Raw genomic sequence first — 17,572 nt, 5'->3', positions numbered from 1 at the left:
ATTCTAATGTTATCTTTGCATTTGGGAATAGGAAAATAGGAGTCCAAATCATCAAGTTTCCCACAATTTTCTAAGCATTTAATCTTTCATAGTTACAATGGGAATCTTAATCACGTCAAAATCTTGTCCTCCCTTCCCACAGCCCAAAACAGCTACCCATTCGCAATGGCACAGGTAATAGAAGCTTTTTTTTTTTTTTTTAAAGTGTTAGTCAAGATTTAACGGAATTTGTAAAACTACCAATGCTTAAATATTTTTTTTAAAAAAAAAGTATTTTGACAAGATTTAATGAAAAATCTTATCTGAAAAGAAAAATTGAACAAAATTAAAAGATGTACACACTAAATTGACACTTGTTAAAATTTAAAGATATAATTGCAAATGTGATAAAAAAATCAAAGGTGATAAGTAAAGTGTTTTTTTTTTATTAGATTAAAATAACTTTACATCAAATATTATTATCATATAATACGAACAGTCACCTACTCTTATGTTAGTTCTTGTGTTGGCTTAATTCAGTTCCAAAATGCAGAGGCTATTGTTCACAGGCTCAAAATTGATATAGAATGTTCAGAATCCAATCTCCACCGTTCATAATGTAGATTCATGTGTCATGAACGTCCCTGCAAAATTTCAGCTCAATCGGACCACAAACGCATATCAATCGGAGCTGTTGATCAAGACTAGACAGCATTTTCAGAATGTTGTTTTCTCCCCACTGTAGGCCATGTCCGGACACGGTGCTAGGCTGTCCGGACAGGCTTTCCAGAAACTCTATTTTTGCTCCACAAGGCCCTGTCCCAACAGCCGATTAACCTGTCCAGACACCCCGTACCTATTATGCCCAAAAACGTATTTTTAGTGGGCCTAGGTCTAGGGTTTGATGTATTGATATATATACATCATTATAGAAGAGAGAGGCACGAATTTTCACCCCCAGAGAGTTCGTCGGAGGCTATGCTAAGAGAGATCATATGTGGTGAGCGTTAAATTGAATCTCTTAGAGTTTTAGTTATTCATTTGATAAATATATAGTTGAGAAGTCTATTGAAAGGGTCCGGTAAAGGAGAATCACATTGAAGAAGATTGTGAGCGAGGAGACGAGTTGTAGGCTTGTCAATCTTACAGAGCCAAGGTCTTGCAAAGGGTTGTAAGTGTTCTTAGTGTCTGTAATCTTTGGCTAATATTTTGATAGTGATTTCTTGAGTTTGGCTGCCCCGGAGAAGTTTTACTTTTAGATCGGTTTTTAAAAGGTTTCCTACTCGTAACCAAAATATCTGTGTTTGCCTCTTTATTGCTTTATATATTTTGGGTGATTGAGTTTTTTATTGTTTCATAGTATTAATTCCGCATAAATTGTGATAAACAAGTTTTTAGAGTCGGCATAGCGTTTTTCAATTGGTATCAGAGCGGGTTCACTCTGTTTGGCTTAAATTCCTGAGTGAGATCCTTGACTCCTTTTTACTATGAATACATCTCAGTCCCTTGTCATTGACTCTTTTGGTTTTGATGATCTTGACGATGTGTACAAGATCCTCTCTAATGAGTATAGTCAACTGTCCTACAGATACAAAAAGATTTGTAAGAATTTTAAAACTGTAAAACAGGAAAAAGAGTCTTTGGTGAATGAATTGTCTAAATCACATGCCTTGATTGATTCTTTAAATTCTGAGATGTATGTGCTTGTTACAAAGAATATATCACTTGAGAATGATTTGAAATAACTCTCACAAAAATTTTCTAGTGATAATCTGAAAGTTTTTTTTGTGTTGATAACAAACATAGTATGATTGTTGATAATGGTGTTTGCTCTACTTCGCATGCTTCTAAATCTGAAAGAAAGACCTTGTTTGTTAAGCCTGAATGTTAAAGAAGTCAAGGCTAATACAGTCTGTTTGGATAAGGGCAAAAACTCTTGTTTGAATAATTGTGTGAAGCCCAAATCAAAGACTTCTTCTAAGAAACAAACTCAAGCTAAGTTTGTTCCGACATGCCACCATTGTGGGATTATTGGTCACATCAGACCAAACGGTTTTCAGTTAAAATCCCAAAGACTTTGAAAAAACTCGGCTTCTCCTAAGAAAGAAAAATGTGATATAGAGTCGGGTTTGCCTAGATTAAAGTCTAAATATATCCCTCCTCATAAAAGTCAACCTTCTCAAAGGTTTGTTCCCACCTCTCATCATTGTGGCAAAGTTGGTCATATTCGACCAAATTGTTTTAAATTAAGACCCCATGTGCGTCATAAATCTGGTCCTAAGATTGTTCAAGAGTGGGTTAGGAAGGGTTATAACATTCACCCATTGAGGGGAAGTGGTAGTGATCTCACCTAGAGTTAGGTGAGTCATTAACAGGTCTAGGATTGAGTGTTTTGCCTATTTTTGAATATCCTAGAGCATGTTATTTTTCTTTGCTTTGCATTTTTTTAACTTTCTTGTTTATGCATTGCATTGTTTTTGTTGTTAAACTTTTTGTATGAAGAATGTATACATAGTTATTTTGAGATTCTTGTTTTGAGGCATATTCATAAAGGACTTTTCAAGAAATTCATATATCATGATCTTTGAAAGGCTTATAAATGAGATGTTGTGTGCGGACCACCAAGATTTTTGTCTACTTGCTAATCAAATGTTCATGAATGTGTAATGTGTTGTGAAGACCTAGAAGTAGTTGTTAAACCAAATCATTATTTTGTAGTGGGACTTATAAGATGTGATGAAAGTTTAATGCTAAAGGATATTCATTTATTGCCTGTTGTAATCTCAATTCAAGCATGTTGTTTTTTTTTTTTTCTTTATGCATTGCATTTTTGTTTGTTTTGCATTTGTTTTCGTTTGTGTACATTTCTTTTGTGAAAAATTTAAAAAAGACAAAAATATGTTACTTTGATTGTTTTCTTTTCTTTCTTTTGTCTTATGCACCTAGATAGTCCATTAATTTCTCATGTTGCTTTTTATGGATTTAATTCCTTGCGTCTTGGAATGTTCTTAATGCATGAGATGAAAATTTGTGTCAATGAACTTGTTTTTGTGGTTACCTAAAGCCTGAGCTTATGTGGTACATTTTGCCTATGCTTTATCTCTTGTGTACATTTAAGCTTAAATTGAGCTTTTGTTTCACTTTGTTTGTGAGGTCTGTTAGGTAACCATATGAGGTTTTTGACTAGTTATATTTTTCAGTTGACCATATGCTAGTTGAACCTAGAGCTTAAAAATTTATGCTTTCTCTTTTGTGATAAGCACCAAAAGTTTAAGGACACTTTCTCAAAGAGAAAAATAAACAAAATAGTGAAACAAATAAAATCAAAAGATCATATTCCAAAAAGAATTTATTTCACTGTGTCAAACTTGTGCAAAATGTTTTACAAAGAGAAATGTATAGGATGAGAGTGGCTAGGCCCTAATATGATAAAGTTTGACTTTTGATTTCATATACTTGTCAAAACCTCATGATGGTGAAACTTTCGCCGCATTTTGTAAGTTGAAAATTTTTCTCTTTGGATGGCTTATACACACACACCACACAAGCATGGGTTGAATGAAACATTTTTATTTGCTTGGGTTAAGCAAATGAGTTTCTTGCCATTTCTAGTCTCATGTATATTTTGCATATTTGGAGCATGTTTGGGATATTCATTGTGCAATACATGAGTCATTGATGTGTATATCATGTGTGTTCATTTGACTTTTGAGGGGGACAAACATGTTTTGCTTTTCCAGTTTCTTATTGATAATTGAGTCATACGTTGAGGGGGAGTTTTGCTGATGTTTCTCTATGATCTCGCATTTTAAGTCATTTTTTTTTATCATAAGTTTTATTTATGTATTCTTGTTCCACATATGCCTTGATGTATTTTGTGAAGTGTTTTAGGAAACATGAAGATCTTTTGTCATTCTGTGACAAAAAGGAGGAGGAAATATAGGGAGATGATGGGATTGGCTCGGCATTTGGTTTTGTCACCGAATTGCCAAAGGGGGAGTTTGTTAGTTCTTGTGTTGGCTTAATTCAGTTCCAAAATGCAGAGGCTACTGTTCATAGGCTCAAACATTGATATAGAATGCGCAGAATCCAATCTTCACCATTCATAATGTATATTCATGTGTCATGAACGTCTCTGCAAAATTTCAGCTCAATCGGACCACAAACGTACATCGATCGGAGCTGTTGATCAATACTGGATAGCATTTTCAGAATGCAGTTTTCTCCCCACTGCAGGCCATGTCCGGACATGGTGCTAGGCTGTCTGGATAGGCTTTCCAGAAACTCTATTTTTGCTCCGCAAGGCCCTGTCCGGACAGCCCATTAACCTGTCCGGACACCCCATACCTATTATGCCCAAAAACATATTTTTAGTGGGCCTAGGTCTAGGGTTTGATGTACTGATATGTATACATCATTATAGAAGAGAGAGGCACGAATTTTCACCCCAGAGAGTTCGTCAGAGGCTATGCTAAGAGAGATCATATGTGGTGAGCATTAAATTGAATCTCTTAAAGTTTTAGTTATTCCTTTGATAAATCTATAGTTGAGAAGTCCATCGGAAAGGTCTGGTAAAGGAGAATCACGTTGAAGAAGATTGTGAGTAAAGAGACGAGTTGTAAGCTTGTCGATCTTAGAGAGCCAAGGTCTTGCAAAGGGTTGTAAGCATTCCAAGTGTCTGTAATCTCTGGATTATCTTTTGATAGTGATTTCCTGGGTTTGGCTGTCCCGGAGAAGTTTTACCTTTAAATCGGATTCTAAAAGGTTTCTTCTTCATAACCAAAATATCTGTGTCTGCCTCTTTATTGCTTTATATATTTTGGGTGATTGAATTGTTTATTGCTTCATAATATTAATTCTACATAAATTGTGATAAACAAGTTTTTAGAGTCGGTATAGCGTTTTTCATCTTATATTACAGAACATGTAGTCCACACTATATGTAATAATTACATCACGTTATCAAATTATTCATGTGCCACTAACAGCAAAATGTGATACTACTTTCAAAGCATGTGGATTTGGAAATGATTGATTTGTGATTCATATGACTCCCATCTAAAAATTGAGTTTGTTTTCGATATGGATGAAGCCAATCAATTGCGTACAAATTAGGACTTCTAATTTTATCAATTGGTTATAAATTAAAGAAACTTCGGATTGTAAAGAACATGTAGACTGTTATCGAAGAGAATTTACACATCGTACAATTCATACTAATGAATTAATTGTGTAGCTGACATTCTTAGTTTTCAATGGCTATTCATATACTTAAGGAAACCATTTAGGCGACAAGAATATAGGAAAAAATAAATGATTCTTGAAATAGTTATTGTGTTTGCTTATTACCGTTTTTGAATATAGGAAAAAGCAGTTCACCTGATTTTATTGTCGACTCATTGGTCTATTTCCCTCGCATTCAAACATCGCAACTCTCAAAAGCTTGTGAGTTCTGATCACCCATTTGTTTCTATTTGTGAATTCATAGTTTTGTTATTAAGGAATTCGGTTTTATTATTCGTAATGTGGTGGAGTTCAATTAGCTTTCTGAAAATCCTCCTCCTAAGTTTGGCGATATGCCCTCCCTAAAAAGATTGTAAGACTAACGATATGCCCCCATAGAAAGATTGTAAGACGATTTTGAATATTCCCCCTTACAAGAATCTTATCTATTTTATTTGGTGTGAGAATTACATGTCTTATATTTGGTATGATAGTCATGTAAAATGCCTTATAAAATGCTTACAAGAATCATAAAGATAAACAATTCCACCTAACTAAATTATTGTTCGTTATCAATAGAGATAGCTTAGTTTTCATAATCTACAAAGACCCCTAAAAGATTAAGGGAAAAATATTTTTTTTAAAAAAAAACCACAAACTAACAACTTTTTTTTAAAGAGCCCCACGATAGTCCATGTGCAGTCCTTGCTGAAATGGTCGAACTGGCCGCACCAGTAACATGTTCCAGCACCCATCCTATAGAGTTCCAAGTGATCCCTGTTGCACTTCTGGCACAACTCCAACGTTTAACCCTTCTGGTGCTATTGAGCTTGAGCTTGAGGGGCAATTGGAGAACGCCCTTGTGGTCGCTGGGGTGGATAGCTGTAACTCCTCGAAAATTAATTAACTGGTAATTAATTTTTTGGTTCATCTCCCAGCCTTATTCCACTCCAAACAAGACTCAGGGACCTCTACTCCTCGAAAAGAGAGGATACTAAGCAGCGGAAAGTATTAAAATTCTATAAACATTAATCATTACAACCAGAACATCTACCAAAGATCATCAAAGTAGTTGAAATGCTATACATATCATCATCTTTACAAGAGATTTATGCTACACCTTAATATGCAAGTATACATCAAGGCTCCTAAGTCTACAACATAACTCAAAAATACTAGTTACCATGAGTACCCGCCTAAGCTTGTAATAAGTCCTCAAGCATCTCCCGGATCGAATACTCCAAGATAACTGGATGCTTTGCGGTATCCTTCTTCTGCTAAACTATCTATAACAGCATAGTTGTTTATATAGAGAAAAAAGGAAAATAATACAAAGGTAAGTCCGATGACTTAGTGAGTATAAATGCACATGATGTACTCATCATTAAATGGTGAACTCAGTTGTTTATAAAGCACATGCAACATTATGAGATAACAGTTTATCATGGATATGATATAGATATAATATATGCTTATAATCATGAGTAATGGTAATAGTTCAACCGTATGGTCTACCCGAGATATTACCACTTTTTAGCAGGGTTGGCGCTGTCCCGAGTGACCTGTAATACAACACTAGTGCCTCGGATATTGTACGCTACCGAACATAACATTAGTGGCATGACCGAGTCCGACCTCGGGTGGCCCACACCACAATGATGTACGTCTTGTAGTGACCATCCATTAAGGAATGGCTGGGCCTTAGTCACAAAATCATTGGATCCAAAGCCCATATACACACACATTTGACAATAAAGTTAACATGTATAGTAAGCTCATGGCCATTATCCAGCACGTACCGGTATACCATGTCATACGATACAATTAATCTTATCAGTCTTCTTTTACATGCACAGTTTTACAAGCCTCATCGTTATCTTATTCATCAACACACGTTTTCACTAAAAGAAAGTTCACAGTAGTTCCAAAATATATTTAATGAGAGTTGCAAAATATGCATGTTTGATATATATATATATATATATATAAAATATACGTGCAATGAGAGAAAAGTAACAACAAGCATCCATGTGAGTTTGTACTCACCCGGGTCGTAAGGCTCCTCCATAAAATTCCTTTGAGGTTCCATAACCTCTAATACTGAGAAAAGACCTATCATTAGTTCTAAATCCAACTAAAACGAACCTACAACATGAAAGCAGAGGCTATTGGACGATTGGCCAAAGTGGCGTTCCCTGGAACGCCTTTGACCGTACATCCGGGTCCTTGACTGTACGTCCGCCCAGAAGGCTCGTATGTTTGGTCTCATGGTCGTACGTCCGCTTAGAGAGTTTCAAGTAGAACCTCATTTGGTTCAACCATCCTCCTATCCTCCCAAATTGGTTCTAAAGCTATCAAAAGGATTCCTAGGGTCTCCTATCTCAAAACAACATCTCCATATTAAAGGAAATAAGCCCAACAAGAATTAAACGCTAACCTATGCTTAAACCAAGATTAAGGGCAACAACATAACTAGAAGCTACAAACTATCAACTAAGCTAACTATGAAAACACTTAAACAGCATAACGACTAAAGAGCATACTAGGCTTAGAAGATTACCTCATTGAAGCAAAACCTCTAAGAAATCTCTCCTCCAAGAACTCACAAAATCCTCACAAAACACTGACACATGGGTATTAGAGAGCCTGGGGGCGTAAATGAGTGTGAAAGGGCGAAGGGGTATATAGGGGAGGAAATGAAGGGATTGTTGACTTAGTGGGATCTGCTTGATTTGTTCAGATTTTTTCCTTTAAAATTCCCCCGCAAACTGATGGTAGGAATTTTCTTTAGTTCGATAAACAAAAAAGTAATTAGCAGTTTGTTGGTTGAATCTCTCCATAAACCATCCGGGGCGGTCAGATTTCGCCGCAAAAACCCGAAGGGGGCGGTCAGATCTCGCTGTAAAATACCAAAAGAGCAGTTGGATCTCGCTGCAAATTTCCAAGGGACGGTCGGATCTCCCCGCAAATACCAAGGGGTGGTCAAATCTCGCTGCAAAACCATCAATGGATAGTTAGATTTCACCGTAAAATACCAAAAGCCTAAAAATGATATTTTTTATTTTTTGTGGAGTTGTGATGGACATGAAGGTGAGATCGAGAGAGGTTTGACCAAGGATTGATGTAGGTGTGCGGTAACTATGGAGAAGGAGTGAGCTTGCAACCTATGATTCAACAAATAGATGTGATGCGGCTAAGGTGAGAGAGAGGTTTGACCAAGTATTGATGTAGGTGTGCGGTAACTACGGAGAAGTAGTGAGCTCGCAACCTATGATTCAACAAATAGATGTGATGCGGCTAAGGTGCTTGATGAAATGACTCAGAGAGACAATGGGCAAGGAACTAGAACGACGTTGGTCGATTTAGTGCTATGATACCATGTAAAATATAGAAAAGGGGATGAATTTTTGTAAAGAGAAGAAGAAGAAGAAAGGGAAGAAGAAGAGAACACAAATAACTACATCTTTATTCAGTGATTTCCATGATTACAAGAGAAGATAATATATAGACTAATGAAGGGAAACACATCCCATAAATCATAGAATAAAATATGGAGTAAGCATGAAACATGGGGAGGAAATCAAGGGATTGTTGACTTAGTGGGATCTGCTTAATTTGTTTAGATTTTATCTTTTAACATAGGCATGAGGGTTAGCCAAGAGGTAGGCCTCAACAACTTCATACATCCCTATGGCTCTGTCGTTTCCAAGCTCAATATCCTCTTCTTTGATCTCTATTCCTTCCTTTGCTTTGTATTCACTGCTCATCTTACAAACACATACTCCTTTACCATATCCCTCAAACTTCAGCTCATACCTATTATATTCAAGCTTCTCCATTAATGCGTCGCCTTCGCCTTCCCATTAGTTCGATTAATGGAAATACACCGTACAAAGCGTCTCTGTCCACACGAGTTAGTGAAGTTCTAGCTTTTGCCCATGGGCGTAGCTCCAACTAATTGTTTCCACTCAAGGGGGTCAAACCTTAAACTTAATGCTTCATGAAACACCAAGACTAAGTGACTTACGAGACAAGCCAACCCCCTTGTGGTTATGCTTTATATATTTTGTCTGAACTAAGGCACTAAGTATACATAATGCGCTAGCTAGAGTTGCTAACCTTCAGTGAAATTGTTCTGTTTGATGCTTCCCACCTCTCCACTGCCTTCAACAAATTCTATGCTTTTTATTGATGAAAACATGAGCTTGGGGCAGATGTTGTGAGAGTCAAGGATCAAGGCCTTGAACATCCTGTCCGGAGTCACCTGAGTTGCAAAGGTCTGAGTAATTTTGGTGACTGCCATAATTGCCAACACTATGAATCTAGAGAAATGTTATGAAAAGGAGGAGATGAAATGAATTAGATCTATGTGGGAATAGTTTTGGTCCGTTGGGAGAGGAATAGAAAGACCTTGAATTTGTCGTTATGCAGAAAATTAGTTAAAGTTGGCTTTGGTATGAATTTTAGTATCATTAGTACTCTCCGTTCAAAGTCTTTGGATATTGACCAATTCAACAGGGGATTGAAGAATTCTTAATTTCTAAGAAAATCTCCAAGGCCACTAGTAGTCACACAGAATGTCCACGCTTTGAGATTGAATTGCGTTTTAGTAGGAAAGATTATTTGCCTTCTAGTGGATTTAGATTAGAGTCAGCAATTTTTGACATGACCCGTGAACTCGATATGAACCCTTACCCAACACGATACTAAATGGTTAGAGTTAAAGAGTCTGACCTATTTAATTAAATGAGTCGAGTTAGAGTTAACTTATATAGTCTTACACACATATTTCAATACGACCTGAACTCAACAAGTGACATAATGGCAGACAATTTTTGACGTGACCTCCGAATCCGATACGAACCTAATACAAAATTAAAGGGTCAAGGTTGATGGGTCTGACCCATTTAATTAAATGGGTCGGATTAGGGTTGAACTATGTAATCTTATACACATACCATGAGACGACTTGATCCCGACACGTGAACACGAATTGCCACCCTTAGTTTAAATTGAATTAGATTTTTTGTAAAAAAAATCTACTTATGTCATGCTTTCTACAAAATTTAAAGCCAATAGTGGGGAAAGTCTCACTTCAAGAGTACTTCAACTTGGATCCCAGATGAAAGAGAGAAACAGAGTATTTCCATCCTGCAGGTTTTGCGTAGAAAGACAGAATTCGCATATTTTAGGTGCGCAACACCCACATCCCCAAATATATAGATTAAAGAAGTAATTACAAGGATCTTTAAGTTCAATTTTTGTGAAATAAAAGAGATGAAGAAAAGAAAAGAAAGATTAATTATAACTGGTTTAGAGCAAAGAATTCGGGCATTTATATATGTGCCGCGTAGATGGGTCATAACAAAGTAGCACCCATGAGACGATACAAACTAGAATAGAAGAAGTAGACGGGGAATTCATCATTCTCATATTGAAGAAATGCTTTATATATATATGAAACAATAACAGCAGCCATGTTGATGTTGTCCACACCATCACTATTCACTAGTGATTGAGACTTATTATCACACCACATTAAGGCGATTATTCAAAGACAGACAAAAGCCACAACATTAAACGGTAGACAAAAGAGACTGATTGGAGATGAACATTAATTAATTAAGCATAGGCATCAGGGTTTTGGAGGAGGTAGCCTTCCACAACTTTGTACATACCCAACACCTTTTCCTTGCCAGCCTTGATTTCCTCTTCCTTGATCACTACGTCACCCTTGGTATGGTACTTGGTTGTCATCTTATTTTTACTCCCACCTTCTGCTGTTGCCTAAAATTTAACCTCATGAACAATCAATTCAAGCTTGTCAGCCAAGGCATCACCTTCGATCACAGTGTACTTGTAGGAATAAGTCTTTTCATTCAGCTCATCAATTCGGTTCTTGACGGTACTAAATTGGCTACCTTCGGCGAAAGTGATCTGCCTAATGCTTCCAGCCCCTCCATCTCCTTGAATGATTTCAATGCTCTTAACAGCCTGTGGGAGGAGTTTTGGGATGAGGATGTGAGCATCAATGACCAAGGCTTTGAACAATCTGGCTGGTGGAATAGGGGAGGTGTACTCGTCTACGTAAGTGATTATGCCCATGATATCCTTTCTTGAGGATTAATGAAACTAGCTAGGCACTAATTTTGAAGGAGATGGCTTGGAATCTAGAATTTCTTCAACTTGGGCTGTGAAAATGGAAGGGAATTAAGTGGTTTTTATAGGTTGTTGTTCCTTAATTAACTTGTTTCGATTTGGTTCTGAGGGCTGTCCTGTTGTGCATTTGATTAATAACAATTTGAAGAGGGCGTCATTCTTGAGGTTAGTTGGCTATGCTAATACAAAAGTATGGATCTCAATGGCGTGTTTAGACTGTCTTTTGATTTTGGAAGAGGTTTCCTTCTGCACCATCACTCTAAGATCAATTAATAAATCCACTAAAAACAAACTCGGGCTTGGCTGGCCTGTACTTGGGAGAGATAAGATGCCAAAAACTCAAAACAGAATCTTTGCAAGAACAGCTTAAGGAAACTAGAAGCAAATCTGTAGCAAACCCATCAGGCCCAGGAGCCTTATTTGCTTTCATGTTAAAAAGAGTACTCTTGATTTCCTCAGCTGTAACTTCTTTTTCCAGCATAGCAACCTTCTCAGCAAGAAGAGAACCAGAAACGAGCTGACCGACTCATCAAAATGCATCTGGGTAGCTCCTAAGAGTATTTTATAAAAATCTTCAGCCACTCTCTTAATTTGTTCCACATCATCTACCTTATTACCATTTTCATCCCACAAGTGAGTAATGGAATTTCTGACTTTAAGATGACGATGAAAATAGCTATTATTCTGATCACTCAGTTGCAGCCATTGATTTCTAGCCTTTTGCTTTAAGAAAGCCTCTTCTGCCTTTGTAATAGAAACATGAGCATGGAGGCACTCTCTTTCTTTGAGCATACAATCAGCACTCCCAAAAGAAACAATGACTGCTTTTTGAGCTAAATCAAGATTCTCACGAGCCTGAATAACCCTCTGTGTTAGATCACCAAAACATACCAAATTCTGTCCTTTCAAGACTGCTTTTACAGAACGAAGTTTCATACACAGTTTATACATTGGGACCCCATCAACATGCTTACTCCAACCTTCCTTAACCCAATGCAGAAAATCATTATGCTCCATCCAATAGTTATAAAACTTAAAAAGGCTTTGGGCCAAAACTCTTCAAGATTCCTACTGGAATGATAGCAGGAGAATGATCTGAAATACCCCCACTAAGAAATTCCGCAACAGTTTGACCAAGATAGCACATCCAATATTCATTTACCATTACTCTGTCAAGCTTTCTGGCCACAAAACGGGGCTTTTCACTCTTGTTATTCTAAGTAAAAAAACAGCCACTAAAATTAAGATCAAACACCCTCAAGGTTCTGCAAACAAGCCCCAAACTCAACTTCATAAGAATTGAGTTTATCTGAACCCCACTTCTCAGCCACTGTTTTAACAACATTAAAATCACCACAAAGCATCCAAGGATTATCAGCAACTTTTAGCTTCATAGCTGCCAAATTATGCCAAAGATTCATTCTATCTAAACCTTTGTTAGCACCACATACAAAAGAATGATACCAACAAAGGTTATCCTTAGAATAATGAATGACACAATTAATACTTTGATCACTTTTATCAAGGACATTAACATCAAACTCAGATTTATTCCAACAAATCCAAATTCTGCCTAGGACATGCTTCTCATAGTTAACAACAAAGCCCCAATCTGGAACAATTGCATTTTTTATCAAATCAGCTTTACCTTCCTTTACCCTAGTCTCAATTAAGCACACTAAACCAATCTTATGAAGTTTAGTCATGTTTTTAACCTCCCTTTGTTTAGAAGGGTGATTTAAACCCCTCACATTCCAAATGAGAAGATTCATAAAGTAGGGGAAAACCCTCTCATCGACACCTCCTCCTCTTCCACCATTTAACTCTTTCCCTTATCCAAAGATGTAGGAAAAGCAGATCTATCCAGATTTAAAGCCTTATCAATATCTTGTTGAAGAGAAGTAATTGTTAGGTGTGACTTGCCATCCATCAATACGGTGGGCCCAACAACCTTATTCCTTCTCCGATTAGGAGAGGTTTCTTGCTTCAGTCGACTTCTGTTAAGTATGACTTGAATTAAAAGTCATGGTGGGACCCAATGTTTTGTCTCCTTCTTCAAGTAGGAGAGGTTTTTTGGTTCAACCGGTTTACTCCTTTTGGGTTTAGGAGACTTTTGTTCAAGTTTGTTTTGGAGTCCTTCTCCTATGTGTTATTGGACTCATTGTTTGACTTATAGTAGAAGTCCTAGACCAACATGTAAAAGGAGAGTTAAAGCTTCTATATAAGGAACAAAGCACAAGGTGAATTTGTGTGTGCCAAAAACGTGAAGCACCAAAGGGAAGAGAAAAAAAGAGAGAATTTGAGAGAAGGAGGTACAAGGGCAGCAAGGGTGTTTTCTTCTTGGTGGTTTTTGGAGGAGCCAAAAACAAGTGATTAGAAGAAAAAGGGTGCTGCAGAGTGAGAGAAGAAAATAGAGATCAGCCGCCATCCGTTCCAGAAAAAGAAGAGTTTGTACATCTGTCTTTTGTATTCTATTTTGGGAATAATCTTTCTTGTGTGATAGTGAGATTTGAGTGTATTGGGGCTTTGAGATCTGAGTGATTTTCTCTCTACTATTCTTGTACTCATCTTTTGATAGTGAATTTTCTCTGGGTCGTCTCCGCCAGTGGATGTAGGCTTGTTAAGCCGAACCACTTAAATCTGTGTGTCGTGTGTGATTGCCTAATCTTTGTTATTCCGCATTCTTCTTATTTTTCGCATCTCACGGGTCTTGGGAAATAGGATTAATTTCCTAACAACTGGTATCAGAGCTGTTGGTTCGAGTGGGAGCAATGGCAAGTGAAGAAGGAAAGATGGGAATCGAGAAGTTCAACGGCAAAGATTTTGGGTTTTGGAAGGTACAGATTGAAGATATTCTTTATGGGAAGGATCTTCATCAACCTCTTTTGGAAGAACAACCCGACGACATGTATGATAGCGAGTGGGCTCTGCTTGATCGTAAAGCCCTAGCAGTTATCAGGTTATCTCTGTCAAAATCAGTTGCACACAACTTTGTAAAAGAAAAGACCACAGCAGGTCTAATGAAGGCTTTGTCAAGCATGTACGAGAAGCCGTCGGCTAACAACAAGGTGCATCTGATGAAGAAATTGTTCAACCTAAAGATGGCGGAAGGGGCTTCGGTGGCACATCATCTCAATGAGTTCAACACCATCACAAATCAATTGTCCTCGGTGGAAATTAATTTTGATGATGAGGTTCGCGCGTTGATCGTCTTGGCATCTTTGCCAAATAGCTGGGAAGCAATGAGGATGGCTGTGAGTAACTCTGTAGGAAAGAGTAAACTGAGCTATGAAGACGTCAGAGATTTGATTCTCAGTGAAGAGGTTCGCAGAAGAGATGCGGGTGAAGCCTCTTGTTCTGGTGCTGCTTTAAACCTCGAGACTCGGGGCAGAGGACAAGATAGAAACTCTGGTCAAGGCAGATCAAATTCCAGAAAAGGGAGAAGCAAATTTAGATTCGACCGACAACCTGAGTGTTGGAACTGTGGCAAGACTGGCCACTACAAGAAGAATTGCAGGGAATTGCGGAAGGAGACTGAGAACGATTATGCAAACGTAGTGACAGAAGAAGTATATGATGCCCTACTTCTTTCTGTTGACAGTCCCCTTGATTCTTGGGTCTTAGACTGAGGAGTATCTTTTCATACGACAGCGATCCGTGAAATTCTCGAAAACTATGTTGGTGGAGATTTTGGGAAGGTGTATTTGGCTGATGGAACGGCGCTGGATGTTGTGGGCTTAGGCGATGTTCGCATTAGAGTTCATAATGACTCAGTATGGAAGCTACAGAAGGTCAGACATGTTTCGGAGCTGAGGAAGAATCTGATTTCAGTGGGACAGCTTGATGAGGAAGGGCATTCAATTCATTTCCACGGTGGAAAGTGGAAGGTCAGCAAGGGAGCTAGGATTTTGGCTCATGGTCATAAGACGGGTACTCTCTATATGACCATGAACAGCAAGGGTACAGATGCTGTTGTAGATACGACTGCTGACTCAAAACTATGGCACCAAAGGCTTGGGCACATGAGCGAGAAAGAGATGAAGGTACTTATGTCAAAGGGGAAACTACCGGAGTTAAAGTCAGTTGAGTCTGATTTGTGTGAAGACTGCATCCTAGGGAAGCAGAAGAAGGTGAGTTTTGCAGAAGTTGGCAAAGCACCTAAGCTTGGAAAGCTGGTGCTGGTACACACGGATTTGTGGGGTCCCGCACCAGTGGCATCTCTTGGAGGCTCGCGGTATTACATCACATTTATTGATGACTCAAGCAGGAAGGTATGGGTTTATTTCTTAAAAAGTAAATCTGATGTATTTGAGACTTTTAAGAAATGGAAGGCCATGGTTGAGAGTGAAACGGGCTTGAAGCTCAAGCGTTTGAGATCAGACAATGGAGGAGAATACGAAGATAGGGGGTTTAAACAGTTTTGTGCAGTGAATGGGATTAGAATGGAGAAAACTATCCCAGGAATGCCGCAGCAGAATGGCGTGGCTGAGTGCATGAATAGAACTCTCAATGAGCGTGCTAGGAGTATGAGGTTGCATGCTGGGTTACCAAAGACTTTCTGGGCTGATGCAGTAAGCACTGCTGCATATTTGATAAATAGGGGGTCTTCCGTTCCCCTAAGCCATAGACTACCGGAAGAAGTCTGGAGTGGAAAAGAGGCAAATCTTTCACATCTGAAAGTTTTTGGTTGTGCTTCGTATGTCCAAGTTGAGTCTGATGCTATGAGTAAACTAGATGGTAAATCTAGAAAGTGTTTCTTCATTGGATATGGAGATGAGGCCTTCGGTTATCGATTTTGGGATGATCAAAATCGGAAGATCATTAGAAGTCGGAATGTGACTTTTAATGAGTGTGCTATGTACAAGGATGGGTCAAGTGCAGAACCTGAAGTTACAGAACAGGAACCGAAGAAGTCTGAGTTTGTTAACTTAGATGATCTTTCTGAAAGTACAGTGCAGAAAGAGAAACAATTCGTGGAGGTGGAGCTTGATAAACAGTGTTCACTCACGGATGAATGTGATGACAGAAAATCTTCAAGAAACTTACAGCACCGGGAAGAGTCTTATTCTTTAGCAAGAGGCAAAGAGAAACGTGATCGAAAAACAACAAAGAGGTATGGCTTTGAGGATATGGTTTCTTTTGCTCTAGCAGCTAGTAGTGGAGATCCGTCATCTGTTCAAGATGGTATGCTGAAAGAGGTGGAGTTACTACGGAAAGGTAAAGCTTGGGAATCAGCAGGATTACCCAAGGGAAAGAAGGCTAAAGGGTGCAGATGGGTCTACAGGAAGAAAGAGTCATCGGATAAAGCTGTATGGTCGACGTGGCTGATAGGGAGGCATGGTGTTATGTCTAAACCAAGTCCTATGCTCAAGTTCAAGAGGCACTTGGACTTGAGTGACACTTGTGGAGTGTGATTGCCCTTAGGGGCTGAGGCAGAGACAATCGGACGAGACACGTTTTGGTAGACTTGATGGGATTCAAGTCAAGGTGGAGATTGTTAAGTATGACTTGAATTAAAAGTCATGGTGGGACCCAATATTTTGTCTCCTTCTTCAAGTAGGAGAGGTTTTTTGGTTCAACTGGTTTGCTCCTTTACATGTGGGTTTTGGAGTCCTTCTCCTATGTGTAATAGGACTCCTTGTTTGACTTATAATAGAAGTCCTAGACCAACATGTAAAAGGAGAGTTAAGCTTCTATATAAGGAACAAAGCACAAGGTGAATTTGTGTGTGCCAAAAACGTGAAGCACCAAAGGGAGGAGGAAAAAGAGAGAATTTGAGAGAAGGAGGTACAAGGGCAGCAAGGGTGTTTTCTTCTTGGTGGTTTTTGGAGGAGCCAAAAACAAGTGATTAGAAGAAAAAGTGTGCTGCAGAGTGAGAGAAGAAAATAGAGATCAGCCGCCATCCGTTCCAGCAAAAGAAGAGTTTGTACATCTGTCTTTTGTATTCTATTTTGGGAATAATCTTTCTTGTGTGATAGTGAGATTTTGGGTGTATTGGGGCTTTGGGATTTGAGTGATTTTCTCTCTACTATTTTTGTACTCCATCTTTTGATAGTGGATTTTCTCTGGGTCGTCTCCGCCAGTGGATGTAGGCTTGTTAAGCCGAACCACTTAAATCTTTGTGTCGTGTGTGATTGCTTATCTTTGTTATTCCGCATTCTTCTTATTTTTCGCATCTCACGGGTCTTGGGAAATAGGATTAATTTCCTAA

General features: G+C 38.3%; 1 protein-coding gene and 1 pseudogene across 1 annotated transcript; both read right to left on the bottom strand.

The window, feature by feature from the left end:
* Positions 1 to 8,828: 8,828 nt before the first annotated feature.
* LOC132183719 (pathogenesis-related protein STH-2-like) lies at positions 8,829 to 9,505 on the bottom strand. Its single transcript, XM_059597155.1, has 2 exons — positions 9,322 to 9,505; positions 8,829 to 9,058 (listed from the first exon to the last, which is right to left on the bottom strand). The coding sequence occupies exons 1-2, from the start codon at positions 9,503 to 9,505 to the stop codon at positions 8,829 to 8,831; spliced, it is 414 nt and encodes a 137-aa protein (XP_059453138.1).
* A 1,319-nt stretch (positions 9,506 to 10,824) lies between these two features.
* On the bottom strand, positions 10,825 to 11,307 carry LOC132167843 (major allergen Pru ar 1-like; annotated as a pseudogene).
* Between the last annotated feature and the right edge of the window lie 6,265 nt (positions 11,308 to 17,572).

The sequence above is a fragment of the Corylus avellana genome, chromosome ca1, assembly GCF_901000735.1.
Source record: "Corylus avellana chromosome ca1, CavTom2PMs-1.0".
Classification (NCBI taxonomy): Eukaryota; Viridiplantae; Streptophyta; class Magnoliopsida; order Fagales; family Betulaceae; genus Corylus; species Corylus avellana.
Note: the sequence above shows the minus strand (reverse complement) of the source record. Positions and strands in the feature narration are given on the sequence as shown.